At 52.2% G+C, this 15,797-nt stretch overlaps 4 protein-coding genes across 4 annotated transcripts; 1 reads left to right on the top strand and 3 right to left on the bottom strand.

The window, feature by feature from the left end:
- Positions 1-531: 531 nt before the first annotated feature.
- On the bottom strand, positions 532-1,981 carry K489DRAFT_376120 (uncharacterized protein). The gene has a single exon (XM_033603842.1). It carries the CDS (start codon positions 1,821-1,823, stop codon positions 555-557), a length of 1,269 nt encoding a protein of 422 aa, XP_033464998.1. The 5' UTR covers positions 1,824-1,981; the 3' UTR covers positions 532-554.
- Positions 1,982-3,996: 2,015 nt separating this feature from the next.
- Positions 3,997-4,866, bottom strand: K489DRAFT_297582 (HD-domain/PDEase-like protein; the record flags this gene model as incomplete). The annotated part of the gene is made up of 1 exon (XM_033600334.1): positions 3,997-4,866. A coding segment is annotated over one exon (870 nt), but the record flags the coding sequence as incomplete, so codon positions are not given.
- A 5,469-nt stretch (positions 4,867-10,335) lies between these two features.
- On the top strand, positions 10,336-11,800 carry K489DRAFT_392247 (alpha/beta-hydrolase; the record flags this gene model as incomplete). Its single annotated transcript, XM_033606726.1, has 3 exons — positions 10,336-10,355; positions 10,645-10,873; positions 10,969-11,800. 3 exons carry the CDS (start codon positions 10,336-10,338, stop codon positions 11,689-11,691), a joined length of 972 nt encoding a protein of 323 aa, XP_033464996.1. The 3' UTR covers positions 11,692-11,800.
- A 714-nt stretch (positions 11,801-12,514) lies between these two features.
- On the bottom strand, positions 12,515-15,604 carry K489DRAFT_376117 (patatin-domain-containing protein). Its single transcript, XM_033603841.1, has one exon. The coding sequence runs from the start codon at positions 15,330-15,332 to the stop codon at positions 12,774-12,776; it is 2,559 nt and encodes an 852-aa protein (XP_033464995.1). The 5' UTR covers positions 15,333-15,604; the 3' UTR covers positions 12,515-12,773.
- Between the last annotated feature and the right edge of the window lie 193 nt (positions 15,605-15,797).

Below are 15,797 nucleotides of genomic sequence, written 5' to 3'. Positions count from 1 at the left end.
GCTTCGACTTGCCAGAGGATGAGAAAGTGATCTCGCGAGAGAACTGTGCCGCACACGGGCATGAGAGGTGGCCACCACCTACCACACACATGCCCACCGCACTGTTTCACAAACTGCAAGGCGTGTGTGATAAAGATGTTAAGCGCCCGGGTGGGGACTTCCACGCAGCGAGAGCAATGCGCGATCGACATGTGATTGGCTCGACGGAAAGACGGGACATCGGTCGGGTCTAGTACGGATTTGCTCGGCCGTGCTTGATTACCTAAGCACCCTTCGATTGCGAATGTGATGTCGGAGTCTGTGAATTGCAGCTTCGAGGGTGCGGTGAGGGGCTTTTCGGGCCCTGAGCAAGAGGTTGATTAGATAATGCCCAATCGCTGCCGAATTAATCACCACTGGTCGGAAAGTGAGGCACTGTGCTGCTCAAAAATGCTGGGGACAGACATCGCATAAAGTAAACGTCGTTCTAGAAATATTATAAAAGTCCTTCATCATTGTGATGTCGTTAATCTCTCTACCTCAAATATCATTCCGCTTTCCCCCTCCCTCTCATATCACGAAACAACGGCCACCGGCGCAACGACACCATCGTCCTCCACGCCTCTCAACCTTTCACATGTTTCCCGGAATCCCTCGACGATACTCCTACATTCCTTACCACAGACCCTCGCCTGGACTTTCTCGTTCCAGCCTCCGGCCAGGAGATCCACACGCGCGACCTCCGCACGTTCCCGTTCGCGGAGGAGTTCCGCGACCATCGTCTGTGTGGTACGGAGGTGCCGGGCTGCAGTGGTGGTGATTTGTTTGCCCATTTGGAGGGTATCCGTAAGCTGGGAGAGGGCGGCGAGGACGTCGGCAGTGTCGCGAGTCAAGCGGGCGAGGTTGGAGATGACGAGGGATTGTGACGAAGGCGAGGAGGACGGTGGTTCGGAAGAAGATTGCGTTTGGCCAGGGAGGTTGACGCTGTTGCTAATGCCGCCGGGAATATCTTGTAGCAGCGTATCAATCAGCGGGATGGTGTCTTCGATGAGTGCGGCGTCAAAGTCAAAGGCGTTGCTATTGTAGGCGAAGAAGAGCGGTGAGAAGAGGCTCTGTGCTAGGACTTGCATGGATTTTGTCTGTGCGGTGGAATAGGCAGTCATGCTGTTAGTCGCAGTGTTGAAGCGTTGTATGCCGGCTTCGAGATTGGATTGTGGACCGAGATCGTGTAGCAAAGCAGTGGTACGTGGAATGATCGGATCTTCACTCGTTGTCGTGTAGGCGGTCATCCGAGCAATGGTCGCGACCAGGTCTTCGAGATCCGGCGAGAATCGATCCTCATTTCCCTCCTCGTCGCCAGCCGCATCAGGCGGCTTGTCTTCTTGTCCGAGCGGTTTTGAAAAGTTTCGCGCCCGTGACGGTGAGTTATGACTGCCAGGAGGGTAGGATACATCAATTCCCGAATCACGAGCTCCCTCGATTATCGAGTCATCCGGGCCACCGTCTGTCCTTAACTGTGTCGTGTCGCCAGCGTCCTCCTCATAGTCATATTCATCGTCGAGCTGATCGAGCTCGTCGGCGAGATTGCCCATTCCCATCCCACCTCCTCCACCTCCACCTGCTCCCCCGCCAGCATCGTCGGTGGGGTAATCGAAGTCGTTGGATGCGTGAGAAGCGTTGGAGAAGCGATGTCGTGCTTTAGACGTCACAGGGCTTCTTTCGTGATTTGATGCGAAGCTACTTGAGCGTCGTTTAAAATCGTCTTGGTATGTGTCGCCAGATGTGGTGTCGACAGGGGCCTCATACTGCCGAATGGGCGTCAATGGCGGTGACGTCGACCCCATGGGGAAACCGCTGACAATATGAAAGAGTGCGCTGTATAATGGATATGCTGAACGTATTGAAATCTATCCCTGTTCACGTCGTGTATGCTGCTTGTGTTTGTTGAGACAAAAATCTCAAGGTGTCATAGTGAAATCGGAATGGAATCATATCGTACTGCCGTCCCGATAATGTGGCACGTCAAGTTCCGGTAGCGGGAGACTGGGGGCTGGTGGTTGGAGAGGCCCGAATCCAGGCCTTGGCATTACCCCGGGCTGGTCTTTGGTGGTCATCATCATTTGACGCAATGTCAACCACCGATAATCTCACATATCCATACTTAATGGATACCTAGGCAAGCGTTGAGTCGTCACATATATTATAACGAGAAAATAACATTCGTGCAGGCATGACGAAGGACAACGCCTTCTTCCAAAATCCAGATTCAATGATGGTCTGTAAAGCGATGCCAAAATCTAATAGTACACCACAAACACGTGCAATCCTTTGCACGCGCAGATCTTCATTTCCGCGTCATGAGAAAAATACCACCTCTCGTGCGAAACTCCCTTTCCTTGCTTCACGAGGAATAAGCATTGGAGACCCCGCGTTGTTATGAATAGCAAGCAAAAATGCCCAAATCCTACGTGTAATCCGGAACTCCATATATGTTCCCCTTCGGATCTGTCCGTCAGCTGTAGGCTCGTGAGAGGCGTTTGCTGTAGACGCCGATGATCCCCGTAAATGTCATAATCATTGTCTCGTATGGAACCTTCCAATGTTATCTTTCTGGTCTTCTGTGAAACGAAAGTGAAGGTTTGGAGGTCTGTGCCCAAAGATTGTGCACGGCTCATGGCGGTAGAAAGCTTCTAGGTCTGGCATTTCATTCATTGGATTCGTGATCACTAGATATCGTCCGATCCCGTAATGACAAAAAGGGTCGCGCTCGTGTATTGAAATGTTTCATTCCCTGGTTCGTTTTCATGACGGTAAATCCGGCAGCGAAGGATGCGACGCACGCGTTTGTGGTGGTAGATCCGTCTGTCTCGCCAAGGACGGCGAGCTACGATTGTTTGATGAAATCGAAGACGGCAGGCTCTCCATTCCTGAGACTTCACGCCGACGTTTCCAAAATTTTAGCCCACGTAGACGACTTCGACTGCGTGATTCGCGGAGGATGGTGCTGCTGTCGGATTTGGGGCTAGTGGTGGGATCAGGAGACTCATCGGGCAAGTCGCCACTGGCTGGTCGGGATGTAGGGGAAGTAGGCTGATTGGTAGATCCAGAGACGAGAGGCGTGGATGGAATGCTGGAGGAAATTGTTGGAGAAGAGGAAGATCTTTGATGGGTGCCGTCGAGACTGAGAGGCCAGGTTCCAGGAATGGCGGACGGCATTCCTTCAACAGGGTCATTTGATGAGCTGAGGACGACGTGTGGCGGAACACTCTCGTCCTTGGTGCCTCCTCCGATCGAGGAAGGAATTGTTAATGGGGAGGGCTGGTCTGTGGGTGTCGCTACCGAGCTGACGACCTGAGAACGAATAGAGGGAACGGATGAGCGGTGTGTGCTAGAGGATTGTTTGACTTGTGCAGACCTCAGACCAACGCCTCCGACTTTACTTGAGGAACTAGGTTTGCTTGTCTTGACAGGTGAACCAGGTACGCTGCGGGAGATTGGATTAGGCTGGCTGGTGACAAGAATAGTCGTCAGGCTCTCGTCTTTGCTGCCCCTTCTTGAAGGTGGATAGCTCTGGTGGATAGACCAACTCGCATCGGCTGAACCTCTTCGATCACCAGACTGAAAATTTTGCCGCATGTTAAGCTGCGCAAAGACACTGTAATCGTGCAATTGTGTGAGGGCCACGTCTTTGCTCGATCTACGCGAGGATTCGATTGGGGAAGTCGGCACGTCGTTAGCTGCCGATAAGAACGCCGCCGCGGGTCGTTTTGGTTCATTCGCGACGCCCCCTGTTGACAACTGCAAGCGTTGTGGATTGGCTGTGATCCGGGTAGGCGATCCTGCGCCACCGAGTTCAGACGGAGCTACAATGACTGGTGTCGACGATCGTGATGAATCTAGTGGAGTGACGCTGGGTTCCGAAGCTCGAGTTCGTGTCCTTGCTGCTGCATTGTCCACCTCCACTGAAGCACTCTGTGGTGAATGAGCGTCGGAACGAGCAGCATCACGCAGTGCAGTCTCCTCAGATATCCTTTGTTCCCAGATTGCTCTATTCTTCTCCAATTCTGGCAATGTACATGACACATTTGGCATGACATCACAAAGACCGCGGAAGAGTGGGAATCCAAATACATCCATAAATCCTTTCTGACTTTGTGCGGCAGCCACCCGATCTTCTGTGTTTGGTGGACCACCGAAAAGGCAGGTAGGTATTTGTAACTCGCTCTCCAGCTGACCCTGGTTGGCGAACTCATTCATTAATACCAAAGCCCAGTGAGCAGAAATGTCAAAGGGACGTGCGACGTTTGAAATATCGGCAGCTTTGATAAGCAGCGCCATAGCGACCTCTTTGGCGTGATCTTTGTCCTTGTCGTTCCAGTTGGATAGCTCCTCGTCGGCCTCGGAGACCTTGCGCTTGAGATCGCTAAGCTGACCCATGTATTCGAAATGTCTCTGCATGTCGGTGGCAAGGATAGTCGAAATCATCGTCGTGCGGAAATGTGGGACCTGTGATAGCGATGACCAGTGTCGTCGCAGGAGCTGAGAGTAAGCGGCACCGTGGTAATTTTCGAGAACAGATCGATCATTGTACATTTGAGCAAGGTGGTGGTTGGAAGCGACGAGGAATGCGTTGTTGACGCCTGGATGTCCGACATCGTGGCCGATAGCCGAGACGAGTAGGATCAAAGCGTCTAGTGGGGTGAAAAGACGTTCTAGTGCGTTCATTTCCTTCTTGGAAATAGGTCGACCGCCCAGTGGCGGACACAAATGAACATCGCACAAGAAGCAATATAATGACTGCGTAACGTCCACGGCATGACGCCAATTGTGATAGAAGACGTTTTTTTCATGACCATACTGCCGCCGAGTGGCAAGCATGAATGTCATGAGTTGAGGTCGGGAAAGACGGAACGGTTCCAGCTCGGGATTTTTCAGTACATGCTCCAACATGAGCACCGCGGCATACGTCAATTCGTCCATATCCAGGTCATGCGCAGGGAATCTCCAGGTAGTGATGGATTTTTCGACGAATGTCCGCCTCTCCGATGTGAGAACCTCGTCCGGCCTGTGAGTAGCAATGCGTACATCGGATCGGTCTTCTATCCCTCGCACCAGTCTTCGCGCCATTCCGCGACCAAGTTGCTGTCCAGTGGGTTTCCTGATTTCTGCGATGCGACTCACTACACGAGTCAAAACAGAGCATGACAGGGGATTCCCAGCAACTCCCAAGACACCCGCGTCTGTGATTTTCGGTGTGGTCTCTGAGGGTATCTCATAATCAGACTGAGTGCCATGCATGGCCAGGAGAAACGGTAGGACTTTTCGCGTATGATTCGCAGACGAGCAATGGTCGATGAGCTGGCGAAGTGATAGTAATGATCCGTCTATTGAATCCTGGTTAAGTAGACCACAGGCGGGATCTAGAATGACTACGACATGTCTTCCTGGTGCCAGACTATTGATGTGATCCCGGCAGTGATCGAATTGTGAGCTGACAAACACTAGGACAGTTTAGTTCATGCGAGAGACATGTGCGCAGAAAGTCGCAAGCGGATCGCTCACCTTCAGGAAAATCCCCGACATGCTCGTCTAACAGAATGCGCACATTCTGTTGTATGAGATTGTGTGATGAGGTGACCACTGGTGTGTGCGACACCGCACTGGGTATAGTAGAGGGTGTGTATAATTTTGACGACTGCGCTTCCAAGTCTGAACGCACGTAAATGACGCTACACCGTTCATCTGCGAACTCTTCCATTTGTGAAGCAAAAGTTCGACGTCCGCCGTGAAGATCGTCGCGCTGCAAAGCGGGTGGAAGGATGGTCGTTGTTGCGCAGAATGGGTCCTGCGGAAATTCGCGAAGAAGGAACAGTCCCGGATGTCGTGTGAGCGGTTGCGGTCCCGACAGCTATCCTGATTCCAGGTCGTTTTCTACCCAAATGACGCAACAGCAGCAACAAAGATGGGGCGCAGATGTAAAGCGAGCATCACATTACGGACAGTCGTAGTTGATGCGACAGCATGTGGAAGTCAGATGTTGTGATGCTGCGCAAAGAACAAATGGCGTGTGATTTGCGATGTCTCGAGCGATTCTGCGATCGTGTATGCTTCCGTGTGTCGCGTGCGCGTGCGCAGAGCAGTTGGGTGAATGAGGTAGGTTTGATGATGAGGCTGGTGGGAGTCTTGACAGTCCTCGAATTGGTTTTGGGGTGGTGGTGAGTGGTGAGTGGTGAGTGGTGAGTGGTGAGTGGTGAGAGGAGGTATGCAATGGAAGGAACCTTGGAAGCAAGAACAACGGGCTCAACTGTGGATGTGGTGTCTATTTGGTCAATGCAGCAGCAGCGACCGGCGGCGGCGGCGGGAAAGCGGGCAGCAGCAGTAGCAGTAGAAGCTGTAGCTGGGTGTGCACCATCGGAGGAAGGTGGCAGCAGGGAAGGCAGTTGCAGTTGTAGGGCAGGGACAGACAGCAGACAGGTGTGCAGCAGATGACGGAAGGTTTGATTCTATAGCCCGAGATTTGCAACGTCTTGCTTGTAGGGCAGACTGTGAGATGAAACAGGGCTGGTGAGAGACGGGCGGAGCAGAAAGAGAAGAGAGGGAAAGGTGCGTGTGCGTGTGCGTGTGTCAGACAGATGAGGCTTTGCTGGCGGCGCGGAAACGATCGCAGCGGGAGGAATTGCGCAAGGGAATAGGTACTGCTATGTATATTTCCTCGATCTCGGTCGCTAGAGTGTTGGTGGTGCATGTGCAGGATACCACCATTCCAAGGTAATCGTTCAATAAAACTGGCTTGATCGTCCCCTGCTAGTGATGTTGTCGCGCGATGCGAACCTGGGCAGGCTGCTCACATGAGATATCGGAGTGGGAATACTTTCCCTTTCCTTTCACGACATACTACAGTACTGATGTTGCTGCCGTGTGATGATAAGCAACACCACCACTCCCTGCAAGGTTGTCGCAGCGCAGATAGACCTTGTTACATTTATACCTAGGTACTCTGGCTACCGCTTTTTGGGACTTTGTTCCGCAGATCTACAGGACTTCCTAGCATGACTCGGTACCTAGGTAGTGTCTGTACTGATTCCAGACTGGCACCTGGTAGGAAATTCGCGCGCAGGGATCGTCGTCTTTTTCTCTGTCGGTCACGAGACGGCAGTGGCGTACGGCACGGCTGTCGGACCGCTGATGGGGAGAATGCGGGCACGCTAAGTCCTCCGGTTTGGGGATGCACATCCGATTCGGGGGCCGGCCGGGCGCAAAACTCTCTGTCGACGCGATGTTTTCCAACATGCCTGTGACGGACAAGAAGACGATATCGATCGCAGATCGTGACTGTCATAGCCGAGCAAAATATTTTTAAGGTCATCACGTGAATCATAATCTTTACATCAAGGGAGCAACATACGGGCAAGTATGCGATGACCTGCTGCCAACATCAGCCGATGGCGGACTGTGAACGATGACAAGAACGAGGAAGCGGTAGGTCTAGCACAATGCATGCATGCAAGTGTGCGCGGGAAGGAATGTTGCAGCCTCGCAGCGAAGAGGACTAGATGGATACGGCCGTTCCCAAGGTTGTTCGTCCTTCCTTCTAGAAGCTCTTCCGAAGCCTGCACCCATGCTTCTACCGTGGTGAGTGGCTCGTGTCATTTGCTTCCCCCCGCGCCCCCTCCCCATCCTTCCTGCGACAAACACACACAGCCTCAAGAGTCTCGGGTATGTTTGAGAATATTCTCCTCCGAGGCACAGTAGAAAGTATAATTGCAAGCACATGTGCGGCATCAGATTAGCCGAGCAGAAGTCAGCAGCAACAACAACAGAGTAATAATAGTAGACGTGTAGTCCTGCTGTTCCTCCTCTTGGCACTAAACATTGGCATCGTCAAAAATAAATCAACATCTACATAACCTTGGAATGCAAGTGAGGATATCGTAAGCCGGACGTCACTCCCGTCTAGGTCGTAGGACATCCTCTCTTCAAGTGGGCAATCCTGTGCGACGGTAGGTAGTTGTATGCAAACCTGTCCTTCTGCCGTTCTGTCGCCAGCCAGCCAGCCGGACGGCCAGGCCGCCCACGCTCGGCACAAAGGGTCCGTGTCATGGGCCGGCGACGATTGGTATCGCGGCGTTCCTCGGCCAAAGTCCTCTTCGAGCGGTCACAGTGAGAGACAGGACAGGCAGGATCACAGCAATTGACTGACTATTCATGCACACCGCACCTTGCTGAAGGGTTGATTTTACTGGAGCTTAGAACTCTAGCTGTCGTCAGAGAGTACCCAATTGCGTCGTCGATATCGATCCTCCCCGTCGCGCGTCGAACCACCGTCAGTCCAACAACAACAACAGCCTCAAAACACAGCCCATGTCCTTCCAAATGTCAGCCTGTCCGTAAAAGTGAGCATTGAGCAGGGCCCCGAGATCGAGTGATCAAACGTATTTTCCAGCTGCTGTAACCTGCGGCGTAGGTTCCATGGCCAAAGAGCTGGAGTCAAAGCAAAGAGGCCTTGTTACTGTCCTGTCTTAGGAACCTCCTCCTCACTACCACGCACGTGCACTTCGGCGCATTCTTCAGGCCCACCGCAGCGTGTCGCTGTCAGAGCGCGCTGTGCGTTCTAATTGTGCTGCAGGTGGACCTCTTCCCTGTGCCGTGCGCCTGTCGTTTCTTCGGATTTGTGTCCGTTTTCTAACTTCCTACCCGAACGCTGCTTGTTTCCGCTACCGCTGCTGGTGGTGTATGCGTCCATCAAGGTCAAGGGAACATCCGCATTCGCAGCATTCCCTCGATGATATAGTGTGATTCGCCGTCGGTCGATCAAGGACCGCTTGCCATTCTATGCATTTGGCGCAGATCTCTGTCCCACGCTCCCGAGCTCCAATTAAACAATCAAATGCAACCGAGACAACTAATCATTAGTCCCGGAACTCCCGCCAGAGAAGCAGATCCTAGCAAATAATCTCCTCCGTCTAATGTTACTTTTCTCTCCCTCATGCCACCCTACGAAAATGACGATGCGCTGAACATTGGTCGCACTAATCAAGACACGGCGTATCCGGTCGGACCATCTCGCAGGACCAACGGATGACTCATACGCTCGACCGTTGATGGCTAAGCTTCTGGCCACGAGGTGAATGAAATGCTTGCTCTTCCGTTAGTGATTGGGCAAAACAAGCATGCTTCGTCGGAGAAGATTTGGTTCGATAGGCAGGCAGACGCAAGGGTTTCTCTTTGCGGTCAACGCTCCGCGATCGTCAATCTTGCATGCAAGATCGGGATATCTTCTCCGCATTCGTTCTTTTTGGAGTCGTCGACTTATCTGGTGTCCATTGGGTACGTGACTGTGCTTTGGCAGCCTGATTCGCTGACAATAGGTCAGCTGTTCTGCATGTACATAGACAGCTCCGAACTTTGTGATAAGATCTTGAGGATCTGCAGTTGAAGAGGCCAATCATCTTGCATACAGCTGGGGTAAAGGATCACAGACATCGCGTGGTGATGACATCGGACAGGCCTGGGTGATGCAAAGTTGATCTTGGAGTCTACGATACCGCAACAAGAGACGACATCGGTGCTATGGGTCATGCACGACCGATTTTCATACCTCTCACTCTCCCTTCCCTCCGTCGCCACACATTTGTTTGACTGAAGTGAACCACACTCGACCGTATACCCATATTCATAGGCTTCCATCTCAACCACTGCAAGAATCGGTACCTCTAGGCTTCAATTCAACAGTGCCTCCAGCGCCTCAGAGACCGTCGTCACCCTTGACAGATCAATTCAAACATCGTTCTCATCATCAGTACCGCTTTCGTCCCTTCACAAAACCACCACCCACCATTTCCCTCTTTTGACCGAGCTTCTCAAGCCTCAAACAAACTTGATCCATTCATTTTCACGCCACAACTGTCTCCCGCCATCCAGCCCTACGCCTCACCTGTTGTCTCCCGACCGTCACCATGCACCATCATCCGTACCTGAACTTTCCTGCATAGGAAAGCCTTGAAAACACCACGAATGATGAATGAAACACCCTCCACATCACGCCACTCGAATTGGGTTCCTACCCACAGCACTTTCCCCATCGAGAAGGATTAGGTGCAGCGACAAGTTGCATCATTTCCACTGCCGTCATCATCCAAAATAACGGAACGTAATACCGCCGTAAAAAAAGCGCCGCTGTCAGAAATCTGACCACCACCGTCGACGTCTGCCACAGCTGGTCGTAAATTCAAGGTAGTGCGGGCATACATATATCGTGATCTCCAGGTTCCGCGGTCATTTTCACGTAATTGCGTGCAGTGCAGCCGCGAGGGAAAAATCTTTAGACAACAGGATCAGGCACAGGGATCATGCCAAATGGCGACAGATGAGCTGAAGTCGCTGCTGCTGCGATTGAAGCTCGCATTCCCCGCCATTGCCTGAGAATCATTATCGTTACATTGTATATACCTAGATAAGTATCAACTGTGGACCGACCCGGGGACGTAGACAAGGCATACAACAGTAACAAATAATAATAATTTCGGCTGGGGCCTCAGCTTAGAGTATACAATACAACAGCTACAAGCTTCTCACCCGACTCTACCATTTTATTCTCCGCCATGACATCTCCCACGACAGAACCTTTCGAACTCTATACGATCCTCGACTTCAAATTCGTCGGAGGAGCCGTCCGGGATGTCAAATTGCCTACCGATCGTTCAATCGCGGCGCCTCGAAAGGAACAGTCCTCATACCGACATGTTTCTCAGGTCGGATTGACAAGACGCGCAATTTCACCTCCGGCGCCTTGAAAGACTACCATGTGATTGTGGTTGCTATGCTCGGCAATGGAGAGAGCTCCAGTCCCTCGAATGACATCAATTTCCCGTCAGATTACTCACTGCGCTACGAGGTGAGTCGTTCCAATACGAATGATCCTATTTCGCCTGGATCATGGTTCGGTGCCTCGCGAGTGTGGAATCGTGCTAAATTTGGCCAAATTTACAGGATTGTATCAATTCGCAGTATGCCCTTCTCACACAACACCTCGGTGTTCGGGGTCTCGAGGCCGTGATAGGCTTCTCTATGGGTGGCCAACAAGCGTATCACTGGGCGGTCATGCATGGCTCGGGCTCGAACCCCTTCGTAAAAACGGCAGTGGTCATCTGCGGGAGTGCCAAAACCTCCGGATTGAACTATGCCTTTTTAGAGGGTCCGACAGCCGCACTGCTCGCCAGTCGTGACTACGATCAGGGCCGGTACAAGCAGAACGGCGTGAAGCCCACCGAAGGGCTACGAGCGTTCGGCCGAGTCTACGCGGCATGGGTGCCGAGCGCCGAATGGTTCCGACAGGAGCTCTGGAGGAAATCCGGTGCGCAAAGCGTACACGAGTGGATGAACCCTCCGATCGGCACGTCGAGCTATGAAGATTGGGATCCGGAGGATCTCCTCACCATGGCGCGGATGTGGCAGGCGGGAGATGTGGGCATTGTTGCGGGAGGGGTAGATTACAAGCAAGCGCTGGCGGGAATTACGGCGAGGGTTCTGGTCATGCCTTGTGAGACGGACCAGTACTTTTCGGCGGAAGATGGGAAGACTGAAGTTGAATATCTGCGACACGGCGTCTATCGGCCTATTTCGTCTGTTTGGGGGCATATGGCGGGAGCTGGCGTCGATCCAGCGGACGCGGATTGGATGGATGAGAGGATTTCGGAATTTCTAGAAGGATGATGACTGAATTGTACAGGTCTGGAACTAGGAAAGACATCTTGAAGACACCGCTGCGATGCCAGGATGTTGAGATGGGTCTATCAGCCGAAAAGTGAATTCCCGTGGTCCAACCGCGCCGTGACACACCATCGTATCCCCTCGTAAGCGCAGTCGTGGAAGTGACGCATGGCAGCCACAACCACGATTTTCTAGCGTTGCCGAAGCGGCCGAGTGAGAAGAGTGGATACGCGCTGACGATACCATTCTAAAGAGGCGTAGGACAATAATATTCCGGCAGGGCAGTCCCGGGCACGAGACATGGCGTTCTTGATGAAGGAGACGGGCTGGGCGTTGTTCTAGAATTACGTGCCGTGGAGCGAGGCGTTCGGCGCACGGTTCAGGCATTGTGTTGGCTTCACAGTCACCTCTTGATGTGGTTCTGGATGCCTCCTAGGTAGGTATTCGACAGGGATGAGGTGAGTGACAGACTGTCCTCCTATTGCGGGCATGCTGTGCGACAATTGGTTCTATCGTGTTGTTTTGCTGGTACGAGGAAAATACGATGTAGGGAAGTTATGATGACTGTGGTGATGAGATGTTCATTGAAGTGGTAGAAGCAGGACGACTGTTGACGTGGATCGGAACCATAGAACGCCTGTTTTGGGAAAGATACCCATTGTGGTTGTCGAGTGGCAGGTAGCATGGCTCCACTATTTTTTGCCTAAGAAGTGATTGATAGCGAAAGACATCGATTATCTCTAATATTTAATAATCTATTAATATTTGAGGCGGTGGTAATTCAATAAGAAACAAGGACCGCTTCTTCTATTGGCAAAATCAAGGTGACGGTGACGGCAATGGTGAATCTATGAATGCGCTCCGAAAGCAATCAGTTGTGATTAACAATTCGATTTTCCTTTCCCTTTCTGTTCCAAATGGTGGTATATCTATTGTGTGTACGCCCAAAAACAACAAAACGAAGAGCTTTTTGGTCAGTCTGCCAAACTAGAAGTGATGGATGCCAAAGTGTTATTGTCCATCTCCGAGCACAGCTCTAAGCGTGAAATCCAAATTCGTCTCGTCGAAAATCAAAACTAAAAAATTCACATCAGCGTCCGCTTCTCATCCTCATCGTCGAGAATAATCGCCGACTCTTCCGCCTTTTCCTCAAATTCCGATTCGTAATCTGTCTCGTCCGTCCTCTCGCCAGCATCGGAGGGAGCTTCAGCTTCAGACTCATCGTAGTCATCGAAGAACACACGGCTTTGGCGAGCCATTTCCTCCAGTCGACTACCGCTACTACGATGATGATGCAGGGTTGGAGGAGAGTGCATGGAATAGGGTGAGAGATTCTCTTTATTGTTTTGTGTCGATGCGCCGACGACGGTGTCGGTACTCATACGTCGTGAAGCCAATGACGATGGAGATGGGTTGGGCTGCAAAGAACCCCACCATCCAGAGACGCGTTGAGAGATGGAGGGGGACTCGTTGCGGGATTGCGGTTGTGGCGGAGAGAAGCTGTCGCGGCTGTCGTTGTCCGGAGCCGGAAAGTAGGAGTGTTGGGATTTCTCTTGAGGGGCAGGAGAAAGCATACTGGCGGGGACTTCGACCAGACCATTGTTGTTACGGGCCTTGCGAAGAAGGGATTGAAGATCTTCTTCGCTGAACATGCTACGTAGCTCTGGCCGGGGTCCGGGTGTGGGCAGGACAGGTTGGTCCGGTGGCCGCGTGGCAGCGCGGGCCTCGGCGATAACTTTCTCTATCACGAGTCGGTTGCTGAGGAACTTCAACTTTGGCCAGGCGGCGAGTTGGCCGCTGCGGATCATTGCAGCGAGACGGGTCATGGTAGGGTCGGAGAGAATGTAATAGAAGTCCATCGTGCGGGTTTTGGGCCAGATAGTGATAGTTCCAGAGAAACGTTGCAGGAAGACTTGACTCCAATCTTGACCAAGAGGTCGTGGCAGAAGTTCAAGGTGTCGAGCTACCTTCAGCCATTTGTTCAGATCGAGTTTGATGAACTGTTCGATAGCAGATCCTAAGAAGCCTCCTCGCCATCCACGTCCGCGACGATGCGTCACGGGACGGCCAACTGTGCCTCTCGACGAAAAGAACCATAAAGAGACGTGAGGGTTGACCTGTGATACGATGCTGAAGTTGACGTTGAAGTGCAGATTCAAGCTTTTCAGCGGAATATCCGTCCTCAGAGAGCCGTCCTTCCATTTGTGACCAAAGCTGTATGGCTCGAGTTTTCCGTCACGATTCTTGCGCATCAGCACAACAGGGTTAAGGATGCCCGGTACAGCCGCGGAAGCAAGCACCGCCGACCAGACCACGCAGTCGGGAGCAGTCAAATAATTTGCAAGAATTGTTGGAGAGTGAGGATCTGACGGCACACATGAGACGTTAAGGATACGACCTGTCCGCTCGTAGGCTTCGGCAAATGTCAGACTTCCATGACAAAACCAAGCGCATTTCTTCGCCCAGGATACTGCATCGAATCGAGCGCCGGTGCGCCAATATCGTTTCAACCAGATGGAAATGCCGTCTTCACATGCAGTAATCCTCGATGCCAGAGCAGGCACAAGTAATTGCTTCAACTCATCGTTCGTTCTCGTAGCGACCAAACCAGCGACGAGCGCACCACCAGATGTGCCAGTGATAATGGTCGGGAGTAGATCCGCGTCTAGCAAGCCCTTTGCGATTCCAAAATGATAATACGCAAAAGTAGCACCACCACTGAGACACAAAGCGGTCCGTCCGAAGTTTGCAGACATGTGTTTGGCGAGAGTCCTCTTGTCGGCAGCAGTCAGCTGCTCACTTGCAAAGACGAATTTGACCGCATCGGCAATCTCATCGGTGTAAGTCTGTAGCAGATTCTTCGTGCCATAGTATGTTTCCGAGTATAAACGAGGATTCTCGATCCCAGCAAAATTGGTCTTGATGCAGACCTCGAGCGTAGCCCGCAGCTCATCGATAGCCCGAGGACCAGGTTTGTCCCCTTGCTTCTCCTCCTCTTCTGCAGCCTTACGTAGGCGACGGATATCCCGAAGGATACGCCTGAGCATCTTCCAGTCGTAGTATGAGCCCTCATCGTCCGCCTTCCATTTGTCATTGCCTAGGTGACTGTCCAAATTTTGAGCAGCCTTGACCCAATCTTCATAGTTGACTTGCGCTCGTAGGGTCTTCCGCAAGGCATGTCTCCGACCACGCCATGTTACGAGCGACTCGTAGAGATAGATGTAGAACCGCGTCAGGATGTAGCATATCCCGAGAAGGACAATCCAGCCAAGAACCAAGAAGAGCAGCGGGTATTTGAAGACTGAATAAGTCCAACCTTCTCGCGTCTCATCCACACCTCTCCGCGCACCACTCTTCTTCTTTGTCCGCCGTTTTAACTCTCCAGCTTTGCGTATACGTCGCTGCCGTACTGGTCGCCAGTCGTTGAGTGCGGTGATGAACTCGGCGTTTTGTTGCTTCGAAGGACTTAGCAAGTCCTCTTCGGATGGTGATGTGAACTGCTCGGGCGCGGCGAGCGCCGATGCAAAAGCCAAAAAGTCATCTTCGTCAACGAAATCGTTGTCCCAGTCTGGTAATTTGGTATAGTCGTAGGCGCTTTGTTCGATTACCGTGGGACCGTCGGTGGTCTTGTCGATATCAGCCATGGCGGGGACAGTGTCACCACCAGCTCGCGGCTGCGATCGGGGATGGTATAATCGCGTCTCGCCAGACGTAGATTTGATAGACGGCACCGGTTGCTCGTTAATTTACTGATCACCAGGAAATCATGACTGTGTGTCTGTTGAATGTTGAATAGAGATCGGTAGACGCGACGAGCTGGATTTAGCGGAATTTGGGTTGGCAAGGTGTGAGGTCATAATTCACAGGATCGGGAAGCTTTACCTGCTGCACTGGCGGAAGAATGATGACGAGCCCGCCCGCGCTTTGGGGGTGTGGGAGTCTAGGACATCAATATACGAGGAGAGAGGTGGAGCGGCATGCGTCCACTTCCGTACCAATCCTGGAATGTATCCGACCCACGATTTCCACACCCTTGTCGGAGGTTGTTCTCGGGTAGCCGTTGGATCTAGGATGCAGATCGTGAAGTTCGTCGTCAGGCTCGAGGAACA

This window comes from Dissoconium aciculare (assembly GCF_010015565.1).
Source record: "Dissoconium aciculare CBS 342.82 unplaced genomic scaffold K489scaffold_1, whole genome shotgun sequence".
Taxonomy (NCBI): domain Eukaryota; kingdom Fungi; phylum Ascomycota; class Dothideomycetes; order Mycosphaerellales; family Dissoconiaceae; genus Dissoconium; species Dissoconium aciculare.
The sequence above is the reverse complement of the archived record's forward strand: the minus strand, read 5'-3'. Positions and strand labels throughout refer to the sequence as shown.

What these genes read in the sequence shown, in the direction of transcription:
- K489DRAFT_376117 (XM_033603841.1), bottom strand. Translation starts at nt 15,332, where the DNA reads ATGGCTGATATCGACAAGACCACCGACGGTCCCACGGTAATCGAACAA.
- K489DRAFT_376120 (XM_033603842.1), bottom strand. Translation starts at nt 1,823, where the DNA reads ATGGGGTCGACGTCACCGCCATTGACGCCCATTCGGCAGTATGAGGCC.